Source organism: Leishmania braziliensis, chromosome 11, assembly GCF_000002845.2.
Source record: "Leishmania braziliensis MHOM/BR/75/M2904 complete genome, chromosome 11".
NCBI classification, from domain to species: domain Eukaryota; phylum Euglenozoa; class Kinetoplastea; order Trypanosomatida; family Trypanosomatidae; genus Leishmania; species Leishmania braziliensis.
In genome coordinates this window covers 365631-389699 of record NC_009303.2, presented here as the reverse complement: position 1 = coordinate 389699, position 24069 = coordinate 365631, and the positions used below count along the sequence as shown (strand labels likewise).

At 58.4% G+C, this 24069-nt stretch overlaps 4 protein-coding genes across 4 annotated transcripts; all 4 read right to left on the bottom strand.

Annotated features, from left to right (window-relative positions):
- Nucleotides 1-940: 940 nt before the first annotated feature.
- LBRM_11_0830 (conserved hypothetical protein) lies at nt 941-1747 on the bottom strand (the record flags this gene model as incomplete). Its single annotated transcript, XM_001562966.2, has 1 exon — nt 941-1747. The coding sequence occupies one exon, from the start codon at nt 1745-1747 to the stop codon at nt 941-943; it is 807 nt and encodes a 268-aa protein (XP_001563016.2).
- Nucleotides 1748-3487: 1740 nt separating this feature from the next.
- LBRM_11_0820 (conserved hypothetical protein) lies at nt 3488-7558 on the bottom strand (the record flags this gene model as incomplete). The annotated part of the gene is made up of 1 exon (XM_001562965.1): nt 3488-7558. The coding sequence occupies one exon, from the start codon at nt 7556-7558 to the stop codon at nt 3488-3490; it is 4071 nt and encodes a 1356-aa protein (XP_001563015.1).
- A 6499-nt stretch (nt 7559-14057) lies between these two features.
- Nucleotides 14058-15461, bottom strand: LBRM_11_0810 (putative inositol-1,4,5-trisphosphate (IP3) 5-phosphatase; the record flags this gene model as incomplete). Its single annotated transcript, XM_001562964.1, has 1 exon — nt 14058-15461. The coding sequence occupies one exon, from the start codon at nt 15459-15461 to the stop codon at nt 14058-14060; it is 1404 nt and encodes a 467-aa protein (XP_001563014.1).
- Nucleotides 15462-18479: 3018 nt separating this feature from the next.
- LBRM_11_0800 (putative pyruvate phosphate dikinase) lies at nt 18480-21224 on the bottom strand (the record flags this gene model as incomplete). The annotated part of the gene is made up of 1 exon (XM_001562963.2): nt 18480-21224. The coding sequence occupies one exon, from the start codon at nt 21222-21224 to the stop codon at nt 18480-18482; it is 2745 nt and encodes a 914-aa protein (XP_001563013.2).
- Between the last annotated feature and the right edge of the window lie 2845 nt (nt 21225-24069).

Here is a 24069-nt window from a genome sequence, read left to right as displayed (position 1 = left end):
CGGATGCAAAAACAAAAGTAACACCCGCGATAGCAACGCGGACCACAGAGCACACCGCAGGCTACAGCACCCAATGCTCGTCACGCCTTACTCCCCCCCCCGCCTCCTTCCAGCAAGTTCTTCGTGCCCACAGACACACCCGCCGCAAGCACGCACGTGCAAACCAAAACGAATAATAAAACAGAACTCGGGGAGGAAGATATGGAAGGGGAGGTAATGTGGATGAGGAGTGTCTGCATCTGGGCCTATCGGTGCGCATGTATGTGCGTGTGACTGGTGTTTCCGAATCTCTGCCTGCCTCCTTCTCTTGGTAGGCAACGCAGGCGGCACAGAGGGGGGGGGGGGGTACAAGTAGGAAAGTTAAGAGAAGGTGGGGCGGAGAGTAGGAAAAAACCGGAAAGCAGCGGGACACGAAAAGAGGGGAAAGGAAGAGCAGCGCAGGGGGGGAGAGGGAGAGGGAGAGGGGGAAGAACTCGAGGGAAGCGAGGAGCGCCTTCTCAACAGAAGAAACATAGACTGGTACACACGCCCCACCTCAAATGACCGCTGTGCCTGAGGGTAATGGGACTGCGTCCACCTTCCCGGCTCCACCTCCCACCTTTCTGCTCGCCTCGCTTTCGCTACTGGTGTGCCCCTCCCTACCCCCATCCCAGCCACCGCCTTCCCTTCCTCACAAGCACAGACGCACTCATTCACACCCGCTACGGCTACTAGAGTCCACTAACTTCACCCATCAAATACGAACGCGCCATCAACACGGCAAACACACCCGCACGCACATTACATGCACAACAGACGATAGGGTGCAAAGGAGACGCCGTGGGGCGACAGTGCGAGTCGCAGAAATGAAAGACGCATAGACGCGCTCACCTCATCGCCGCTACCACACCACCACTGTCGCAGCACGGCTCTCGTCGCAGTTTGTTGTCGCCTCCGAGCATTACAGAGCAGCAGCGGCATTGCGGGGGCTCTTCTGGGCCGCCGCCTCCACCTTCGCTGCCTCCGCCTTCATGCCTAGGGATTTGAGCTCCTCCGCCAACGCCATCGCGACGGATTTGTAGCTGTGTCCCCCGTGTATCTTGCTACCAGCGTCAGTATAGTAGGTGGTGTGGACACCGCCGACAATGCCGGCGTACGCGTATTGTACGTTCTCGCAGACGGGGTCGTCGCACACCATAGCCACACTCATCCTCTCCGGAAACATTGTGAGGATGTTAGCCGCCGCGGCAGTGGTGGACGCCTCGACGGAGAGGCCAGATGCCTCGATCGTCTTAGTGCATGTCTCGCGGAAGAGGGCATTCAGGCGCTCGTACTTGGTCGCCGGCTTCATTACGAGTGTCACGCGCGACGCCTTCATTGCCTTCGCCTTCTCAACAGCCACCTTGGCCGCCTTGGTAAAGTTCTCCACCGCCTTTGCCGTTTCCGCCTCGCATGCGATCCCGGAGGCCGGATACACATCCAGCACGTCACGCACCTGCATCGTGTCCGGCGCGCCACGTGGGAGGATGGCGCGCACCACAACTGTCTTCACGCCCGCGTATGGCTCGCTGGGCGTGCTAGGCGGCTCGGCGACGCACGCGTACACGCCGCGCGGGGCCTGCATACCAACAACGACGGCGTTGGACGCAGCCGATGTCGCTTGCGTCGTCTTTACGGCACCACAAGTTGCCTTGGATACCATGGCAGACGCAGCCTGCACCAGAGCAGCGGGGGCACCCGCGGCGATTATAGCAATCGACTTGGACATGTCGTTCAAGGAGCAAAAAATGGGGAGTAGCGACTGAAAGGGAAAAGAAAGATGAGGAGTTGAGGGGTCTACCGAGGACTAAGCAAAACGAGAATGCAAGTGAAGCGCGCATAGGAGTGTGCGAGCGTGTGCGGTGTGTGATACGGGCCGATGGTTGAGGGGGTGAAATAATGGAGGGTGTGAACATGTCAAGCAGTCGCGAGCAAGAGAGTTGCGGTGGAGAGTCGCATGAAGAGGAGGAGAGAGGCGAGACACACACACACAGAGAAGCACAGATGTGCGGATAGGTCAACAGTCCCCTCCGTCAAGGTGATGACCAATCAAAACCATCGTCAATCGTCTCGATGCGTAAAGAAAATGAGCTCGACAGAGGGAGGGAGAGAGCAGAGTCGAAGAAGAAAGTGGGTCCAGGGGGTGACGTCGTGAACGGCTCGACCCACTGCACCTTGACCCTCCTTAGGAGCCCCTCTGTCTTCCTCTGCTATTGCTGTTTTGCTGTTGCTTCATGCTTACTGTCTTTAAAGTGTGCAGAGGTGCACGTATGTTGAAGTTGCTGATGGGGTGTTGCTCTATGTTACGCCTTTCAGTCGACTGTCGCTTACGAAGACGATGCGAGAGAGAGAGAGTGCGTGTGCGTGTGTGAAAGGGGAGGACATGAAAGGAGAAAGGAGAAAGCGAGGGGGGTAATGTGTGTGATTCGGTGGTGAACGTATGCGCTGCTCACTTCGAAGAAAGAGGAGGAAAAAGAAAAGCAGCTGCAACGTAGAGTCACACCAATACCATACCAGTACGTGTACACACACACTTCGTGCCCCTGCACAGGCGAGGGAAAGAGAGGGAAAACGAAACTGGTGGAGGCTGAAAAGAGAGGGGGGGGGGCGTTGAAAGAAATACACCGAAAAAAAAAAAACGAGGCGAACGAAGAAGAGAGGAGAGATGGCACAGGAGGGGGGGAGAGCGTGAAGGCGCTGCTTTTCACTCTCAATTCATCCCACCTTGTGTACTTTGCCCTCGTAGACGCATACGTATATACGCATACACAGTATAAAAATATAAGAAGGCGTATGTGCACCCAGCGCTGGCATTGGAGCGATGTGTGGGTGTGGGGGGGTGTATGGCGGTGGGGGGAGGATAAAGGGCGGTATGAACGAAGAAAACAAAAGGGGTGAACGAGAGAAACAAGACCGGGGGGAGGGAGGAACAACGCCGGGGAGAAGAGAAAGAGAGAAAAGACGCATATTAGCGCTCTCTTCCTGTCGGTGCTTTTCTTTGCTTCTTGCACCCTGTCCCGCAGTGGCACTGCGCTCAATGTGGGTGAGTGGGGGGGAGGGGGGGGGGGGGGGGGCGTGCAGGACACGTGCAGGACACGTGCACGTGCAGCTGTCGTTCGAGGGATGAAAAAGGAGGGGAAGGAAGACGGGGGGGGAGGGGGCAGGCAAAGACACACACGACGATATAAAAGAAAGCGCGCGCTCTTTCGCGTCGGCTTTGTCGCTTGGTCCTCTGACGCGCCCTCCTCCCCGTCCAGCGCATCCGCAGGGTACCCACATTGCCACCAGCACAGGCGAGGCGAGGCGAGGCAGGGGAGGGGGAGGAGGAGGAAGGACCCCAAAAGCAGCACAAAGAATCACGAGAACATCCGTCGACATGTGCCACTCACGACACACACCGACAGAAACACATGCACAGACACGCAGAGAACTCGAGATGGGGGGCTTGGGGCAGGAAGTGGAAGGAGTCTCAGACCAAACCGGCAGAGATGGGTGATGTAACGCGACTGCACACCGGGGCGCCAAGGGAGCGCCTCCACACCTCTTCGAACTCGTAGCCATCCCACAACTCCAGCAGAGAAAACACCGTAGGGCAGAGCAACAGCGTGTATGAGGGAAACGCAATGCCAGATGCCCTCTTCAGCAACCCGGCGAACAGAACGGCGCCATCACAGAGGACGCAGTTGAACTGCATCTCATAATATGTGATCAGTGCGGAGACTTGATAAACGTTCACAATACCGGCGTAGTCATTGTTGCGGTGGATCACTAAGTCATTCTCGTACATGGACAGCGGAAAACACTCCGAGCCTGGGGTAAGGGTGTCATCAGGAACGCGGCGGACAGCTGCGCTGTCGTCGTCGAACGCAATCACACCATCTCTCCCATTATTAAGGCGGTCACCCTCGACGGGGGCCTCGTACTGAATGCCCCGCTCTCGCCGTGAGGAGGCGATGCCGGAGGCCAGCAGGTGCGAGCTCCTTCGCCCGCTAGGTACCGACAGAATGCGGTGCTCAGAGGTAAGCTCCAGCTCACTCATCTGCTGAGCCAGGCCATCAGATGGAAAAGAGAAAGCGGAGACCGGGGCCTCGTGAAGGGAGTCGGAGGTGACCACAGCGCTGTTGCAGCCGCGACCCGGCGAGAAAGAGCTGGGCCTCGAGTGTGCCTCCTGCGGCACAGAGAGGAACGACGCCGGCAGAGGAGAGAGACTGACGCCGCGAACGACGGATGTCTCCTTCGTCTTGGGCTGCAGCGACGCGACAGCGCCAATGGAGATGGTCGTTGCTGTTGGTGTCCGCTGCCTGTTGCTTGCATCGGACTGGCTAATCAAACTTACCGTGTGCCAGAGCTCGCCCCCGAGACCGCCTACGACGGCTCCAGCGGGGATCGTGGCTGCCATGCCCTCGTGCGCGTCAGCCTCGCACAAATGTGATCGTACGTGGGAAACCGGGGAGCCGTCTCTTTCAGCCGTGTATGTGGCCGAGGGAGACTTTGTGCGAGCCTCTAGCCCCGCAGCTGTCGCGCCAGTGTTGTTTGCCGATACCGAGGACGGTATGCGGTAAGGCGACGTCATAGTAGTCATTCTCCTATCCAGCAGAAGGTGCGCCGCGCCAGTCACATGACTGCTGCCTCGCCGCATGCCGCGGTACATGAGAGCCGATGGAAGGAGTCGCGCCTCCCCGACAGCTTCGGGAGAGCTGGAGGAGGTCAATTGTGGTGTCGGCGATTGCCCCGGCGAGTTACTTGTAAGCGCGTACGCACTCAACAGCGGAGACGTGGAGTGACACTCCGGGAAGCTGTTTTTCGATACCACCGCAGTGCCACCAACCTCCACGTGTGGCCCAGGGTCAGCGCCTGTCACTGGGTTGCCGTCCACAGTGCTGGCATGGCGGCTGCGGAAGGCGGCAAGGACGCCGCTACTGATGCCACCAGCGGCGCTGCCTGTGTGGAAGCTTGGGGCGCTAAGACCGCTCGATCCCCCGACGCCGCCAGCGGAGCTCAGCGACAGGCTGTTTGTATGTCTCTTGCCGATGGCGCCCAGCTTGTTTAGGTTGCTTGCCGTGGTCAGGATGCCAGTATTCGCGTTACTGGGAGACACACTGTTCAGTGATACGAGTGCGCCGACGTTGGGCCTCATGCGCCGGCCAGCGGCCGGGCCGTTAGATGAAAGGACTCCATTGAGTGTCCCCGATGAGCCCGCAGCACCTAGTCGGCTCGTGGAGGGCGCCCCCGAAGTCACGGCAGCTCCGGACGGCGCGTCGCAAGCCCCGGTGTTGTAGTAGCCGTGGTGGCTGCGCTGCCGCTCGTTCAGTATCACGGAGGCAGCATGCGTTGGCTCACCAAAGTGAGATACCCCGGGACGCTCCCGCGGCCCTTTCAGTACCCCCAGCAGCCCTAGCTCCGTGAAGGTGGTGAACAGTTCTACGGAAGGGTTTGCCAGAGCGTCAGGCGGCTGATCGATCCTGTCACTGACCTCTCGAAGAACGCTGTTGATTATGGCGAGCTTCTCCATTGTGTTGCGAATGACCTTCTCCTTCGGGCTGCGCCGCGGCGGCGGCATCGCCGACGACTCCTGCCGGTTCTCTGGGGCTGCGAGCACCGTAATCGACTTGCTTGTCCATGCAATCAGCCGTCCGATCCGAATCGCGTGGGTGGAGAAGTCGAGCAGCGCACTGCCATCCCTCATGTGGCGCAGGGAGTAGGTCAAGTCCTGGTTGGCGCACGTCGCCGCCTCCGCAACGTTGAACATCCACCACTCGTCACGATAGCCCTCCGTTGGCGGTGGTGCCGCAGCACAGAAGATGGCGTTGCTGTCGCAAGCCGATGCCACCGTTGTAACCGACGCATCGGGCGGTGCGGGAGGGTCAACGGGCACGCGCAGCGACTCAGTCCACAAGTCACCGTTCACCGGCGAGTACAGGGGCAGCTGCACGCTGGCCAGCGAGAAAGAGACCCCGCGTGCCTTCCACAGTCCAGTGAGCTCGTGTGCCATGTGCTTGTTGAAGAAACAACTGTTCTCTGGGCCGCCAGAGGGGAGGTACTCCCTGTGGATCTTCACATCATTAAAGTCCGCGAATCGGGCAAGGATCGTGTCAAGCCGCAGCATGTCCAACGGGTGGCCACACAACACGGCGGTTCGGCTGCTAATGACGCGGCTCACCTCAATCACCGAGTGCGGATAATGCGGCATGGAGGGCGCGAAGGGTGACGAAGCAGACGCGTAGCCGCTGGACGAAGTCGGAGAGTACGAACGGCCGCCACGACGGCCCAGCAGGGAAGGGGCGGTATCGGCACTGACAGCCGTGTTGTGGCTGTTCACGTTGAACCAGGTGTTGCCGCGCTCAGCCTCACTCTCCTTGTAGACGTCACGCATGGAGGCAAACACGTCGTAGCCCTCGTTCACCCGCGCCACCAGGCGTCGCAGCGTGATGATGGGGATGTTTACCACCAGCAGCGTAAAACCTCCATTTACAGTTAGGCGCGTCTCCGTTTCAAAGTGCTGGTGGCGCTTGCGCATCAGCACGCCAGTGTAGAAAGCGGCGCGGTACATGCACGCGGTGGAGCGAATCAGGTCCTCCTCATTCTGCGCCATCGATACAGCCAAAGCGGCGAAGAGCCCTTTACCGGAGCAGAAGATACCTCCCTTGCTGAGGGTCGTGGCTAGCGCGTCGAATCCATGCTCGCGCGCCGTCACGTAGAAGCAGCACGTCAGGTAGAGCATGTGCAGCGGCCAGGAGTTCACTGCGTCGCTGAAAAATTCCACGCCGACCTTTGCCAGCTCTGAGGGTTGGCGAAGCAGAAACATGACGATCCGATGCCATCGCAGGAACTCGCCGTCATCGTGCGCAGCGCTCATTGTCAATGACGGCGGCGGCGGCAATGATGATTGGCTGGGGGCAGCGCTCGCGCCACTGAGCAGCAGCGCCGGTGCGCACGAGCTGCGGTGCAGCTGGAGAGTGAGACGAGCCAAGAAGTCGTCCAGGACGTCGGCGTGCTCGTGGCACAGCTGCACCATCTCCGAGAAGCGCGAGAGCCGCTCAAGCGCGCCAAAAAGAGCGAAGGTGGGCAGCGCCGACGGCTTCGGCGACGGCAGCGTGGCAGCGGCAGGTGGTGGAGACGACGACGGCAAGAAAGTGCTCTGCAGCTGCTGAAACAGCGAAGCACGATCGCTGTTGCCCACACCGCCCCTCTGCTGTTGCTGTTGTTGCTGCTGGTTGGGTGGTGACGGAATAGGAATTGCGGAGAGGAAGCGTCGCAGCGATGACACAACCGTAGCCCCGTCCCGCTGACGTGCTGGTTCCCCGGCGTACACCTGTTGCTCCTTGTGGCGTGTCTGTCGTTGCCGATCCTGCGACCTCTCGTCCCCATTACCCCGCTCAGCGGCTGCATCTGAGGCAGATTTGCTCCACACCACCGGCGGCCGCTGATGCTGGTGCTGCAAGTTCACTGCAAGCACTGCCCCGTGCTTCGACCACGGCGCCGTCGTCACTGGGTGATAGTGGTGCGCACGGAAGGCTCGGCGAGGGTTACAAAGTGCCATAACACCCGCCGGCGGAACCCGTGGTGTCACTGCAGCATCACCACAGCGAGATTCGGCCCAGCTCTTGCTTGCCTCGCTGATGCTCCTGTTTGCAGGATCGTAGGCAGCAGTCAGGACTACCCGCGCGCTCCTGCGGTAACCTGGCACTGGTGAAACCTCATCGGTCGCAGTGGCCGGAGTGCAAGCACAGCCATGAGATGCCTCTCGCTGCGCCGCCGGGGAAGAGTCGACGCCGCCGGGGATTGAACTCACCGGCCGCGACGCTGCCCCGCTAATGTGGTGAGCGTCGCCCTCTCCGCTACGGCTTCGCTGGGCGCCTGAAAGCACGTCGGAGGTTGGATAAACTTTGTACGCATTTGCGGCTGCTGCCCGTGCCAATGCAGTTGCAACACCGCCGTCCCCACCGCCCCTTGCTGCCCTCCTCTGCGCCTCGACAACAGCGTCACTGCCAACCCCGCCCGTAATAACACCATCGTCACCGACAACCATCAGCCCACTCTGCAAGGCAGACCATGGCTTCCGTCCATGCGCTGCTGGCGAGATCGGCACATCATTCTCCTCGGTAGGGGCACTCTGAGCCAGCTCTTCTGGCAAACGAAATCGCGGAAAGTCATTCACCACAGGCATCACGTGACCGTCAGCGACTTCAGCGCAGGCGCAGTGTACGGCCTCACTGCCGCCCCACGGCCAGCTGGTGGCGAAGGGATCACTGCTGGTGTTGTTCGCTCCACTATCACTGTTGCTGCCGCCGCCTCCGTGGGGTGCCTGTTGGGGCCGAAGCTGTGGCCTCCGACTTGCGCTCACAGGTGGAGAGGGAAGGTAATCCATGTAGTCAGGTGAAGCACTCACCACGTTGGTGGTTGTCAGCATTGCCCGCAAACGAGAGCCCGCCGTACCGTCACTTGCGGTGCGCCCGGCAGAGTCGCCAGCAGCGGCACAACAGGGGCACATGGCCACTGATCCACCGCGATGCACGGTGCACTCTCCCACAGTTGCAGGCGTGGCACCGCTGGCCTCCGTGCCATCACCACCGCCGATGCCGTCAGCAGAACCGGCGACGTTCGTGAGCGGCACATCGGCATTTGACGGCATCGGCTCGTAGCAACTCGCCATGTTTGCATTCCAGTACACACTAAGGCTCACATTGGATCGAGCCTCGGTGCTGAAACGATCAATGCGGGCCCGGTATGGGACGTTGGTAGTGAATGGGCTGCCTGGTCTTGTCGTGTGGTTGCTGTTGAACGAACTGAAGGCGGGTGCCGCAGTGCTGGGCAGCTCAGCAGCGAGGGATACCTCTAGCGTAACCGGGACGCCAGATTCGTCGTCAGCAGTGCCGGTGTCGGAAGACGCGGAGATGCATGGGGTGCCTGGGCTTCCCCGGGGTGTGCCTGCGTTGCTTCCTACGCAGGCGAGCGCGGCCGTCACGGTGATAGAAGAGGGTAGGTGCAGCACTGTAGCACTCGGAAGCGCTGCCACGGCGGCCTTTGGCGGTGTGGTGGGGCGCAGAGAGTGAAGCGACCCGGGTGCGGAAGACGCCGTAGCGTTTACTGATGGAGTAGAAAGCGGCAGCAGGGGAGGTGGCGTCAGCTCCTGAAGCGTTTCAGTGTCACTGAAGCTCACAACGGTGCTGTCGATGCCGTAGCCGAGGTGCAAAAAGCAGCTGTTGTTAGCGGCAGCGGAGGATTGGTGCGGCATGGAGCGAGGCCGGCGTTGATTTGCGAGCCGCACACGCGTCTTTGTCGAAGGCTGCGAGGAAGCAGAAGAGGGCATCGTCGTGCTTTCCGCGAAGGCGAGCGTCGCCACATCTACATCATCGTCCGTGACTGGCGAGGCGCCGTGCGCGGATGTCAGTGCGGCTGAGTCGACTGTAGTGTGGGACGCGCGGCGACCGTCGCTAGTGTTGTCAGCAGTAGCGGGATCTGGGTCACTCTCCGAGGGCATCACAGCCTGCGTCACCGACTCCGTTGACAGCAAGGACGCCGCAACTGGGTCCCCTTCAGGCGAGAACACATTCATGCCCGGTAGTTGGTGACGAGTGCCAGACGCATCTGCAGTAGCATCGCTGACTACATCATGCGCGAGTGAGACGTGGCGAGGAGTGAAACGCGGCTGCGAGTAAGGCACTGACGTCGGAGGTGTCGATGGTGGCCCAGGTGGGGATGCCGACGGTGGTAGCACTGGAATACCAGAACTAGACGGCATTTTTGAAGCTGCACCCTGGTTGCGACACTGAAGGCAGAAACAAACAAACAAACTAGAAAGAGCAAGGGAAAAGAAAAGAAGTGGGGGCGCAGCTGCGTCGCGAGAGGAGGGGGGGGAGAAGGTCAGCGCTGGCTATAAAAGCCGAAACACTTCCGGTGTTAGCTGCGGAAAGGTTGCTTTACCGTCGTTGCTTCCGCTCTTTCTCTTGCAAGTGCAGTTTCAGATCACCCTTCCGGTCCTCTTCGCTGCCCCGTGCCGCTGAGCTGCCTTTTTCGCTTCGCCTCCTTTCAAACGACCCCCCACCTCTTCACGACACCGTTACTTTTCTCCTCTCGCGTGGGTGTGGGTGTGTGTGTCGCCCGTTAGTGCTCGTCTCTCGTCAGGGAGCGGTTCGCTTCGAGTAGGGCACAGCCGCCTCGCACCGTCCGCCCCTCACCCGCCCCACTGCCGCTGTCACCACCGCTCAGAGAGGCCACGTGCCTCTGCAGACACACACACACACACACACACACGACCACGCACAAATGCCTGTGCGGGGTAGAGGTCTAAAACAAGGCGAAAAGGGGGAGGGAGACGAGGAGGAGGAAGGGAGAGGAGGGAGGGAGGGAGGGAGGGAGGGAGGGAGGGAGCGCAAGGCAGAGCGAGAAAAGAGACGGCGCGAGGAAGAGAGACGAGAGGTGGAAAGAGCGGACACAGGGAGACGCACAGGCAGCAGTAAAGGGGAAGCAAGAGAAAAGAGAAGCCAAGGCGGTGAAGTACGGCTGATGGCGAGAAGAACGCTCGCAGGAGATAAGAAGCCGTCGATGAGAGAAAACGAAGAAGGAGCGAGAGAGGGAGAGCGAGAGGTACGTGTATATGTGTGCCTCCGCTCCCCTTCGCCCGCCCACTCCAAACCAAAAAAAGTAACCTTTTCTCTACCTCAACCTGCGCAGTTCTCTTCCGTGTACTGCTTGTCAGTTTTCCGTTCTGGCGTTGACTGTATGCTGATAGTTGGTGATGATTTTCTCTGCGCCTCCCAGTTAGGGGGACGGATGGGGGGGTACGTTTAAGGAAACGACTTTGAAAGACTGGCCCCAACAGTCGCGCGCGCGTGTGTGTGTGTTGGCGTGCCGCAATTCACGCGTGAGTGGGTGCACGAGCGCACAACGATGGACAGAAGAGGAAGAAAGAGACAGTGAAAAAAAGGGAACGAGAGAGAGAGAGAGAGAGGGGGGGGGGACGAGAGCATGTGAACATGTAGGAAAGAAACTGAGGTGAGGTGAGGTGAGGGGGCAAGGTGGGTCACGCAGCTGTAAAAGGGAAAACGAAAATAAAAACAGAAGACAAAAATCGACTGCACGCGTGTTCCACGCCGTCACTACACGCACGCACGCACAGAGAGAGGGGGGAGGGAGGGGGGGGGGAGGAAAACAACTCCTCACGCGGATGTGGGCTGCAGTTAGGACACGACAAAGAATCGAACAGAAACGAAGCGAGAGGGGGTTTTTGCCTCCTTGTCGTGTCCGCCTCTTTGCGCTGTTCTTTCTTGCGCACCCGAAGCAGCGAGAGGTGAGCTGAAAAACAACAACAACAAAAGGGAAGAAACGTGTATACGTGTCAATCGCACCGACACAGAAAGGCGGCGACCACCACTCGAGAGGGCAAATCAAGTAGGTGGCACGAGGGGAAAGGTGAGAAGCGCGCTACTGCAAGAAATAACAACGACGCCACTCCCCCCTCGCCACTCTCCCTCAGACCCCGCACAGTGCACACACACACACACAGTACACAGTGAGAGAGAGAGAGAGAGAGCAGCCAATAATTAGAGGAAGGCGACAAGAGAGGAAAGAGAAAAGGGGAAAGAAAGGAAGAGCCCCTAAAACGCACTGTGCAACGCGACCCAACAGCAATTGCAAGAGAAAAATGAAACCCAGCGCGCAACAGACACGCACATGCGCGACTCGAGCAACCTGAAGACCAAAAGAAAGAGATTTGGGGAGCTGTGAAAAGTGCAGACAAGTAGAAATGTGCAAGGGGAGTGAGTGGGGGATGCGATCGAGTCGGCTGGCGGCTGGGGTGAAGAGAGGGAAGCGGTGGTGTGAGTACAACGAAGGATGGAAGAAGGAACACGGAAAGGGGGAGAGGAGAGAAAGCCTTACAGAGACTGAGAATAGCCACCAAGAAGCGACACAACGAGCAGAAAAGAAAAGAGCGAAGAAACGAGAAGCAAAAAGCGGAACGACTCGAAACTGAACACACACACACACACACACACATGCAAGTGCGACACCTGTACATTAAGGAAAAGAACAGTGAGAGGGGTATGTGTGGGGGGGTATGTGTGTGGGGGTGTCTATGCTCGCGAAGGTGTGCGTTCCACTTATGTGTTTCTGTGAAAGCCCCCCTGAAGACTATTTAGGAAGAGTGGTGGTGGTGGTGGGGGAGGAGTTAGGTGGGAACGAAGAAACAGAAGGAGAGAGGAAAGAGGGCGACAAGGTGTGCTCACAGGAGGCACACACACACATGCACGCACACACCGAGAACGAGTAGTGCACAGAGGTGCTGAGAGACACCGAGAGAACACGTTGGAAAAAAAAGGCCCAGTAGAAGAGGTGTAAATAGGTGAAACAAGAAGAATGAGCACACACATACACGCGCGCGCGCGAGCCATCGATCAGAAAAGGAAAAAAATAAGCTAGTAATCGTATTAGACGACAACTGCACATGCGTATGTACGTAATACACAACCACGCGTGTGTGGGGGTGGTGTGGGAGGTGTCTTGTGTGGTCAAAGACAAGAAAGGAGAGGAGGCGGAAGCTGAACGGAGAGAGAGGGTAAGCCCGGTAGATGAACGAAAGAAAAGCCCCAAGAAGACTACAAAAAAAAAGAAAACTTGCCTTACCTGAACTGGGTGTGAATGGGGCTGTGACAACGCAGGTGTTTCGGGGACCGTGGGGGCAATGAGGTAAGTACGAAGGACAGGGCAGGACTTCTGCGTTAACAGCGTATAGAAGAGAGAAAACGCAAAGCTAGACGCCAGAGACTGAAGAAGAGGAGAAGATGAAGTGAGGAGAGGGAAAAATCCCGAGAAGGGCAAGCAGCACAGCGCGGATTCGTATGTGAGAAAGCACTCCGTTCTCTCTCCCCCTCTCTCTCTATAGATGTCGGTGTCGACGCCACTGAATGGCGTCTCAGTTCCCTTTCTGCTCGGTGTCCTCACTTTGGGGGGTCCCTTTATGTTCTCGTGGGCGAAGAACACGAAAATGCCGGAGGCAAGGCTGATGCTGTGGTGGTCTGCGTGGGTCTGTTCTCCTGTTCTCTTCATAGCCTCACTCTTTGTGCCGGTGGGTCTCCGCTTCGTCTTTGCAAAGAGACGACGGCTATGAGTGCGGCTTATGGGCAAGCGTAGAAGTGACACCAGAGCGCAAGACGAGGAGTGTGAAAGAGTGCGTGGACGTTGTGCGTTGGACCGTTTGGCGTGTGCTCATCAGCACACAGAACGGTAAGAATCGCTTGCTCACGAGGAGATAAAGGAGAAGATGAAGAGAGAAAGGAGGTGGAGACAGACACCGCAAGAGTTTAAACGGAGTATGGCACATGAGTAGCAGCAGCAGCGGCAGCAACAAGATAAAAGATCATTGGTACACATGAGTACGCACATGCGTAGCGAGGGAAGCAGCAGCAGAGGCGATGCGTCGAAGGAAACGACACGCCGGGCGCCAAGCAACCAGGGGATCAGCACTTCTGTCCCCTCTCAGCCTGTCGGTTTGTCGGCCAGCGTTTCCAGCACGACAGCCACGACGCAGCACAGTAGGAGCTTCTCTCTTCCTCTTCGCTGTTCGCTTCGCTACAGCTGACTAGGCACGTGCAGCCGCTTCCACTCACTCGTTCTTTCGCGCTTGTCTTTTTTTTTTTCCGCTCACATCAACGCAGGGACTCTCTCGCCTATCCTGTAGAGGGGCGCTGACGTGTGCAAGAGCCAACACAGCCACACACAGGCACACATAGACCCCAGCAACGAACACATTACGTAACGGCCATAAGAACGAAAAGGAGACAAAAGAAAACCCCAACGTCAAACGCGGAGCTCATGACCACGCATACAGCTACGTGCGATGTGATGTCATGCCCTTTTACGTGAGGGAAAGATGGTCCGCCGTGCCTTCGTGAACGCCTCCCCGCACACAAAACACACCCTACTCCCACATCTCGATTCCCTCTTCGCGCACTTCTACTTCTGCACTGCCTTCGCCAGCCTCCTCACCTATCCATCCACACGCACACAACCATTCAAGCACATCCGCTGTCGCTTCCACTTCAAAACAGTATAAATACGCCATCGTGATCGGTGTGAATGAGGTCGATCGACGCGTACGCGTGCCAGCAGCTCTGGTCACTGCACTGCTTGCCCTTGAGTCCATCAGAGCCGGAGACAGCGTTACCCAACACTGAAGATGCTGCCTGCGTCTGCGGATGAGCAGAGCGAGCTCGATCACCTGCAATCCACTCAAGGCCAGCCACATTAAACAGCACTCGATCGCACCACGCAGGCAACCTATCGTGGCAGAAGTTGTCGCGATAGGGTGATGCCGTCACGTGAGTCAGAGGCACATTCGCCAACGTTGCCTTCGGCAGTGGCGGCGCCGATAGTGGGGGTCTCACCCTCACCCCCTCCGTCTGTTCCTGCTCCTCTACAGAGATGACATCAGCCCGACCAACCAAGTCATTCGATGCGGACGTCGGCTGCTGAGTATCTGCCGTTGCTGCTACATTTTGAGTGGTTGCCACAGCGGCGGCAGAAGTAGCCGCAGCACTGGTGACGGCTGCCCCAGTGGGAGTGCGGTGGGCAACACGGAAGTAAGTGGGTGCAAAGTGGATAGGCATCTCTGCCAGCTCCACGCTAGAGAGCAGCGCCACCTCGTTCATCAAGTGCTGCAGCTCGGCGTCAAATCGTGTCCGCAGCTCCTTCTGTGTGTCTGGGTCGGTGAACAGCTCCCAAAAGTGCTCTGGGCAGCGCAATCGCTTCTTCTCGGGCCGCACCGTCACCTGCATCTTCTCCTCCACCCACTCAGCAAGCAGCTTTCCATCCAGGCGAACGTTGTAGTCGCCGAAGATGAAGAGTGGCTCACTGAGGTCGACGACGGCACTGCATTCGGCGATGGCCTCCTTCATTGCCCGCGCGCGGCGACCGGTGTACGGGCTTGGGCTGCTCGCCAGCGCCACACGGTTGTCGTCGTCGTGGAAGAGGTGTACGTTGCACACGTTGAACTGGACGGTGCCGAAACGGAGAGAGAGAAGCAGGAACCCTTTGCGCGAGCGACCGGCCTCGGCAAATTTACCGCTGTGAAAGAGCCGGCCGGCCTCGCCGGCGTAGGTGAGTGGGTCGTCCACAACAGGGATATACGTGCGGTGCGGAATCGAGAGGCAGCTTGCGATACCCATAATACGCGGCGAGAGAAACACAATAGAACCAATGGCAGTGAAGAACGCGTCCGCGTTGACGTCGAGCTCAGAGATGAGATCCGTGCCAGTGTAGCTCGCGTTGCTCGGGCGATTAGCATCGACGCCACGGCCGCTGACCTGTCCGTTGGTGTCGCCGTTGTTACTGCTGGCGTTGGTGCCTTCAAAGGACAACCTTCTTTGGGCTTGGACAGCGTTCGTGGGTCGGTGGCGCGGGTGGCTGCTGCTGCTCACCATGTCGCCGCCCTCCCGCTCGTCCATGAGCAGCCCGCTCGTCCATCCTGCCTCTGGCAGCAGCGTCGTGCGGATTTGCTCCTTGAAGTACTCGTTGAACTGCTTATTCTTGTACTTGCCCCCAATTTCTTGGAAGTGCAGCACGACTATGTCGATGAGGGGCGGGCGCGCAGATGGCGTGTAGCTGCGCAGGTACGCATCCGCATTGACTGCAGCGCCAGAGGGCGCGAACAAGGGAGTAGGGGGCGGCGCGGACGACGAAGACGGCACACCACCCGCGGCCGAGGCGGGAGTGGCAGACGGCGAGGTCGCAGACACCTCTGCGGCACGCACCACAGCGGAGACGTATGAGAGCCGGTGGAGCCACTGGCGGAGCTCCGCTAGAAACTCCGCCACCTGCTGCCGAGCCGCCGGCGAGACACCCAACTCTGCGTCAATGTCGTTGGGCACGGAGACAAAGGAGGGGTCACCAAAAACCGTCGACACAGAGGCAAAGGTGGCAGAGAAGTCGCGGCCCAGCTCTAGCATCGTGCGAGGGCCCTCGGGAGAAGCGTCGTTGAGGCCAGTGCTTGTGCTTAATGAGGCCTCGATACCGCCAATGTTCTGGGTCAGCAAGAGCACGCTCGGCTTCGAGTCCGCGCGGGACGAGTCGAAGTCGACAGAGAAGCGAAGCGCGGCAGAAGCGGCCACGCTGCCTGACGGCGGTAGTGGTGTGGTGGACGCCATGTTGAAATGCTTGCACTTCTCCCAACTAACTGTTCAGCTTCTTTCTCGGGTTCCGTTCTCGCTTAGGTTGGCGTTTTTCTCTCGCATTAAGGGCTCCGGTTGCAAAGAGGGAGAGGGAAGGAGGAAGGCACTCGGCACCGTCACCCCAAGCCGTGCAAATGAATCACACGCACGCAGAGAGGGGGGAAAGGGAGAGGGAGAGGGGTACAGCTTTTATCCGAGCCGCACACATACGCACAACGCGGCAAAGAAAAGCTATGAAGTGGTGAAGTGGGAAACCGGGTCGGTCTTGCCCCCTCTTGGAGAAGTCGGCGCAATGAAGAGAGGGAGAGGAGGTGGTGGTGAGGGCGATTTCAACCAAACCCTGTGGCCGTCTGGATGAATGTGCCCACAAGGGTGTGGGGGAGACGCAAGAGGGGGGGGCACTAGAGAGGGGAGAGAAAAGGAGAGCGCAAGAGAGCGAGTATGAGCTTGTGGGTGAGTACTTGCACAGGTGTCTTCGGTTGAATCGATCTGTCTGGTTTCTCCTGCTAGGGGAAGGGCGCCGGCCATGCGCTGGCAAGCGTCACAACAAGAGTAGCACGGGAGAGACACGAATGGAGCGAAAGAGAGAGGGGGGGAAGAAGAGAAGCAGTCTCAGTGAAAAGCAGCAGAAGGTAGCCAAACGGGAAAAGGGGGAGTGAAGAGTCGCACAGGCGAAAGAACAATTTAAAAAACGAGTGACAGTAGTCAATCAAAAGATAAGCCGTTAAAGTTGTGCGGTTTGGCAGTGTGGGTGTGTGTGGGGGGGTGTGTGGGGGGGTGTGTGGGGGAGGGGGAGGAGGGAGGGAGGGAGGTCGCTTGCGTGGGAAAGCGTCCGTCGGAGCAGCATGGGGCAGGTTGTGGAACAGTGGAGTTGGACGAGGTGAAAAAAAAAAACGCACATGGTTGCGTGTGTGTCCACCATCGCGGTAGATCAAAAGAAGCGGAGAATAGGATGGCAGAGAGACAAGGAGGTGATTCAGAGCGAGAAGGCGGAGTCCAGTAGCGGTGTCTCGTGCCAGAGATGGAGAAGAGAGAGAGAGAGAGAGAGAGAGAGAGAAGGACCCTCCCGTGTAAACTGAGGACTGTAGAGCCTCTGCAGAAGTTGAAGACGGAAGGAAGAGACGCGTGCAAGGGTGAGAAGAGAGGTGAAGACACGCACTGCCTTCACGGTACGCACGCAGACACGCACCCATAAGGTGGGAACGGAGATGCATACGAGCTACAGTGCGTGGATGGAATGGGCACGTGTGTGTGTGTGTGTGTGTGTTCCAGCGGCTGTTTGCAGAGAGCAAGCACACTACCTCGCTCTCGTGCGTAACCTTCCTCTATCCTTTCCTAGCTGTAATAGGATCTCTTTCTGTTCCTGTTTTCTCTTTTTCGCTTGGGGGAGGTGGGTCGACGAACTGATCAAGGCTGGCACACCAGCTCGTAAGCGCGCGTCGTTGGAGTGAAAGGCAGAGAGGAGAGCGAACAACTGAAAGCAAAATCTCCTTATTTGCTGCTCTTTTATTCTTCCTTTTGCTTCTTCACATCTACAGTCAAGAGAGTGAATGAGAGAGACAACACACACACGAACGCCTACACACACACAAACAAACAATCGCACACGCGGAACCCTGGAAGCAAAATCCAGTAGATTCTGCACGCCCAACACCATTGGGGTGATTTGACGTGGCACTGTTTTACTTTCTTTTTGCTTCTTCGGCTTTTCGTTTTTTTTTTTTTTGAGGGGAGGTGTCTCCTCTGACGTAGGTGCGCCACTTGTGCGTGTGACCACGCCAAAAATGAGACGAGGAGAAAGGCAGCTCCCGCTGACGTACCACACACACGCACACACTAAGGAAAGCTGAAAGAACAGAAAGGCAGAAGATATAGTGTGTGTGTGTAGCCCCGGGAGAGAGAGCGCGCGAGACGAAATCGTTTTAACACCACAAAGAAGGGAAAACTAACGAGAGAGAGAGGGGGGAGGGAGGGAAGGAGGGAGAGGGAGAGGGAAAGAGAGGGAGGGAGCGAAACCTCAAAGCAAGTGGAAGAGAGCCCACGAGAAGACAACGCCCTTTATACCACGAGAAACGAGAGCACAGAAAAAAAGAGGGGGGAGAGGGGGCTAAAAAGGGAGGGGAAGGGGGGGACAGAGAAGCGCAAAGCACTGCAGATGGCAAGAGAGAGAGAGAAACAGATACACCCTCATATACCCCCCCCACGAGCAGACACACTCGCACGTGCGTTGATCATCTGCTCACCTCTGTCCTCCTCCTTCCTTCATCGCCGACTGTGCCGCCATTGTTCCTCTTTTTACAGCTTAGAGCCAGCCAGAGCCTTATTGCGCTTCTCGTAGTCCTGCTTCTCCTTCACGGCGGCGTGGGCGGCGGCCACAATGGCGACTGGCACACGAAACGGAGAGCAAGAGACATAGTTCAACCCCATGCGGTGGCAGAACTCGACGGTGCGCGGGTCGCCGCCGTGCTCGCCGCAGATGCCCATCTTCATCGTCGGCTTCACGGTGCGGCCCTTGGTGACGGCAAGGCGAACGAGTAAGCCAACGCCCTCCTGGTCGAGAGATTGGAAGGGGTCGCGAGGGTAGATGCCGAGGTCTTCGTACAGGTGCAGGAACTGGCCTGCATCATCACGTGAGAAGCCACAGCCCATCTGGGTTAGGTCGTTCGTACCGAAGGAGAAGAAGTCCGCCTCCTCGGCGATCTGGCCTGCTGTCAGCGCCGCGCGTGGCACCTCGATCATGGTACCAATTGTGTAATGCACGCGAGCACCGCCCTTCTCGAGCACCTTCTCCGCCGTCACGACGGCCTGCTTCTTGGTGAAGGACAGCTCCTCCTTCTTGCCTACAAGCGGGATCATGATCTCCGGCTGCACGCTGATACCCTCCTTCGCCACGGTGAGCGCGGCCTCCATGATGGCGCGCACCTGCATGTTGTAGATCTCGGGGTAGGTAATGCCGAGACGGCAGCCGCGCAGGCCAAGCATGGGGTTCACCTCGTGCAGAGCCTTGACGCGCTGACGTACCTTCTCTGCCGGGACGCCAAGCTTGGCAGCCAGCTCCTGCTGAGCGGACTCCTCGTGTGGCACGAATTCGTGCAGCGGAGGGTCAAGCAAGCGGATCACGACCGGGCTGCCAGCCATGGCGCGGAAGAGACCGACAAAGTCGCCACGCTGCATGGGCAGCAGCTTCTTGAGAGCCCCTTCGCGGCCCTCCTTCGTATCGGCGAGAATCATCTCACGGATTCCATCGATGCGGTCTGCCTCGAAGAACATATGCTCTGTACGGCACAGGCCCACACCCTCAGCGCCGAACTCGCGAGCCTTGGCTGCATCCGCCGGCGTATCAGCGTTGGCGCGCACGCCAAGACGCTTCACCTCCTGGCACCAGCGCACAAAGACCTTGAAGTCGCCCTCGAGCAACGCAGCGCGTAGCTTCAGCGCACCCTTGTAGATCAGACCGCGAGTACCATCGAGTGTGATGACGTCGCCCTCGATGAACTTGTGGCCGTTCAGCGTGAAGCTCTTGCCCTTGAGCACAAGGTCACCACAGCCGGACACGCAGCACTTGCCCATACCACGGGCCACCACGGCCGCGTGCGAGGTCATGCCACCGCGAGCCGTCAGAATACCCTGAGCAGCATTCATGCCGGCAAGGTCCTCCGGAGACGTCTCAAGCCGCACCATGATGACCTTCTTGCCTTGCGCCGCCCACGCCTTGGCGGACTCAGCATCGAAGACGACCTGGCCAACCGCCGCGCCAGGGGACGCCGCTAGACCCTTGCCAATCGCCTTCGCAGCTTTGGCCGCCGCCGGCTCGATGTTAGGGTGCAGCAGGTGGCCCACCTGCTCGGGATCAACGCGCAGCACGGCCTCCTCCTTGGTGATGCGCCCCTCCTGATGCATGTCAATTGCGATTCTGAGCGCGGCCTGGATCGTGCGCTTGCCATTACGGCACTGCAGCATCCACAGGCGGCCGTTCTCGACGGTGAACTCGATATCCTGCATGTCGCGATAGTGGTCCTCGAGACGTGCCCGGATGCTGCACAGTAGCTTGTAGTTCTCCGGCATAAACTCCTCCATGGACGGGTAGCGGCGCTTGCGCTCCTCCTCGCTCACCTTGTGCTCCTTGGCCCACATGAGGGACAACTCTTTACCAATCTGCTGTGGCGTGCGGATGCCGGCCACGACATCCTCACCCTGGGCGTTCACCAGGTACTCGCCGTAGAAGTAGTTCGCACCAGTGGCCGGGCTGCGAGAGAAGGCGACGCCAGTGGCGGAGTGCTCATTCACGTTGCCAAACACCATCGCCTGCACGTTTACGGCCGTGCCGACCAGGCCCGTGATGTGGTTCAGGCGGCGGTACATCTCGGCACGCGGGTTGCCCCAACTGCGGAAGACGGCGCGGATAGCAGCAAACAGCTGCTCCCACGGGTCCTGCGGGAACGGGGTGCCGGTCTTCTTTTCGAAGAGGCGCAAATACTTCTCCACGAGCTCCTTGAGGTCACCAGAAGTCAGGTCTGTGTCGAACTTGGTTCCCTTCTTCTCTTTCATCTCGCCAAGTGCGTGCTCAAAGTCCTCGCGGCCCGTCTGCATGACGATATCCGCGTACATGGTGATGAAGCGGCGGTACGAGTCATACACGAAGCGGGACTGCTCAGGCGTGCGCCTCACCCACGCCTCGACGGTGTTGCGGTTGAGGCCAAGGTTCAGGACCGTGTCCATCATACCTGGCATCGATGCTGCCGCACCGGAGCGGACGGAGAAGAGCAACGGTGAGTTGGCATCGCCGAAGGACTTTTTCATCTCCTTCTCGACCTTCTTTACGTTCTCCTTCACCTGAGCTACCACATCGTCGGGGATTGCCTTGGACTGCTGGTAGGCAGCGCACACCATCGTCGTGATCGTAAAGCCGGGCGGCACTGGGATGCCAATGTTCACCATCTCAGCAAGGTTCGCGCCTTTGCCACCGAGAAGCATCTTCATGTCACGGTTGCCATCAGCCTTCGACCCGCCAAAGTAGTAGACATGCTTGGTGGCGCTCATTTTTGCGTATGTGTGTGGGTGTGTGCCTGTGTGTGTACTCCTTGCCGATTCAGTGTGAGTTTGAGAAAAAGACGACAAATTGAGAGAGCTATGGGGAGAGAGAGAAGAAGAGGGGAAGAAGGAGAGGGAGAGAGAGACGCCTTAGGTGTTGCTAGCGCGAGAGAGGGCAACAGAAAAGAAACGAAAACAAAAAAAAAAGAAGAGACGCAAATTTTTGTGTGATGATGCGAAGGAAAATGCGAGTGTGTGTGTGTGTGTGAAAGAGAGAAGGGGAAGGGAGGGAGCGAGCCAGAGAGAGAGAGAGAAAAGAGGAAAAAAAAGCACGTAAAGCAGTCACGATAGAGAGAACACACACGTAACCATGTTTCGTCCCTTCTCGACACAAGTGGGAGAAGCGAAGGAGGAGACGAGGGAAAACGACGATGTTCAACACGTTGGCTGACCTCGTGGTCAAGACTTGTGTGTCTCCGTTGCAGAAGACGCGGTTAATCCACGTTGGTGTTATTCTGCTTGACTCTTCGTCGTCGATGGTGATGTGAGTCAGCGAAACGGGCAGACGAAATTTTAAAAGCGTCAGTCAGATGGGGGTGCTGCGAGAGTCGGGCACACACACACACACCGTGGTTAGAGCGATATACACAGGTGCAACCTGTGAGGAACATGCCACCTCGGTCCGCCGCTGGTAAACCCATTCCCTAGTGTCGGACAAGCATCACACGAGAAACTGCTGAGTGAGAAGAGGGGGAGAGAGGAGCCAAGGGGTTGAGAGAAATAAGGGCACAACCCCTGAAGGGCAAAACACGAAACCACAACACGCAATACACACAGAGATACGACGAGCTACCCTACGCAAGGGGAGGGGGGGAGGGGGGAAGGAAAGCGTGCGTTAGGACGGATTACAGAGGTGCTAGTGATGGCACTGATCATCGCCATGATAGAGATGAGGCGGACACGAAAGCGGAAGACTTAAGGGAAAACAAAAAAGAAGGGACAACGAGACGCGCGGAGCCAAATCAATCAATGGAGAGAGGGAGGGAGGCGTACAAATACAAACAGCCCCAAATGGCATATGCGCACGCACATTTTAGCACCAACTTGTTGGGCAGTGGTGTTTTTCCTTTTGGTTTTCGATGTATCCACTCTCAGCTGCACAGCATGCCTTCCACCTCACTCGGCCCCCTCCAGACCTCCCACAGGGCCCACCGCGTGGTGCACAGCAGCGCCAGAGACGCGCGCTACAGCAGTGCGCCCGCTCAGCCAGCGGAGCACGGTCCCTGCCTCAAACTCTATCCGCCCGCCTCACAGCCGCTCCCACCACGCCGGCCGCCACCTGAGGGGCGTCCCTCGGGGTGGTGGGAAGGCTCCCTACACCGGTAGGTCGCGAGGGCCCGGTGGGGGATGCGTTCGAGCCGCGCTGGCACTGCGCGCATCACATGGGTGGCACAAGCGGGTTCGCTGCTGCCCGCCGCGACGATGCCACGCCAGCCAGGGCCGGGCCGCCGGCATCAAAAGCGACACATTGCTCTGGCCTCTCCACGCTGTAGGCACTGGGCCCTGGGATACCCACGCACTGCGGTGTGCTCCCTCGCCATCACGATTTCTTTTCAAGCGCAAAAGAAACACACCCACACGCGGAGACGAGGTGGAACGAAATAATCGAAGCAGGAGGCGAGCGAATACAATCATGCACTGTAGATGGCTCGCGCCATCACCTAACCACTAGATCAGTGTTCAGTGCATTGAACTCCGCACATCAGCGGTGGGTGCGTTGCTGTATAACGCCTGGGTACAGCACGGTGGTTCCGTAAGGCGGGAAGGGGGCTTGGCCAGGTGCTTCCCTGACACCTTGAAGTCAGATTCCCACGGAGGGGGGGGAAGAAAAAAGAAGCCTACTGGAGCTTAAGACCGGGGGGGCCTCCAGACATGCACACCTCCGCTGTTTGCGCACACTTAGCGGTATAAGAGACAAGACAACACACGGGAAACAAAGCACAAAATAGTTCCTATCCGCACGCAGCACAATGCGACGATGTCGTGCACGACACGGTGCTCCGAGACCCCGGTTTCTCTCGCAAGTGCGTAGCTCTCCTCGCCGTTGGGGGGGGGAGAAAAAGCCCTACGCACCGGGACGAGCAGGGCGGACCACGGAGACCGACCATGTCAGGGACGGTGAGAAGCTAGTGCGCCACAGTGCAAAGTACTGCCTGACGTTCAGGGCTCCGAGACAGGAACGTGTCCCTCTCACTCTCTCCGTTCCCGAGACAGGGTCCACCGGTGGCGAGCCGCCCACCGATCATCTCTATCGCAACCCGTCCATCTCAACTCGCTCCACGACTGTAACGCATCGAGACTACTGTCACCTAATGGTCATGGGCTCACATGGATACTCCAAGTCGCCAGGATCACCTCGAAGCAAGACTGGTGACTACAACGTCCTGGTGGCGAAAGACTGGGATGCAGAGCGTAGGACCCTGCGGCGCTAGGAACACGAAGATACTGAACGCCTACAGCCCTTTTTCGATCACCATCCCGCCGCAAACTCGCAGCCGCACACATCACACACGGGGAGGACCAGGCAGACAGCACACTAAGCAGTCACCAGCCGAACCCCTACCAAAAGACACACCTCCTATCTACTTAAGCACCTACACACACACGCCTGCGTACTGACCTCACCGCGGCCCCATCACCCGGTCTCCGACCCCCACGCGCCGCGCGAGAACGCGAACTTAACACTACACAAAGGCGATAAGCACCGCACAGCGACTGAATAACGCTACCGCCCCTGCCAGTGACCCCCTCGCGACCTCCAAGCGACGACAGATTACCCGCGCGGAGCACCGGA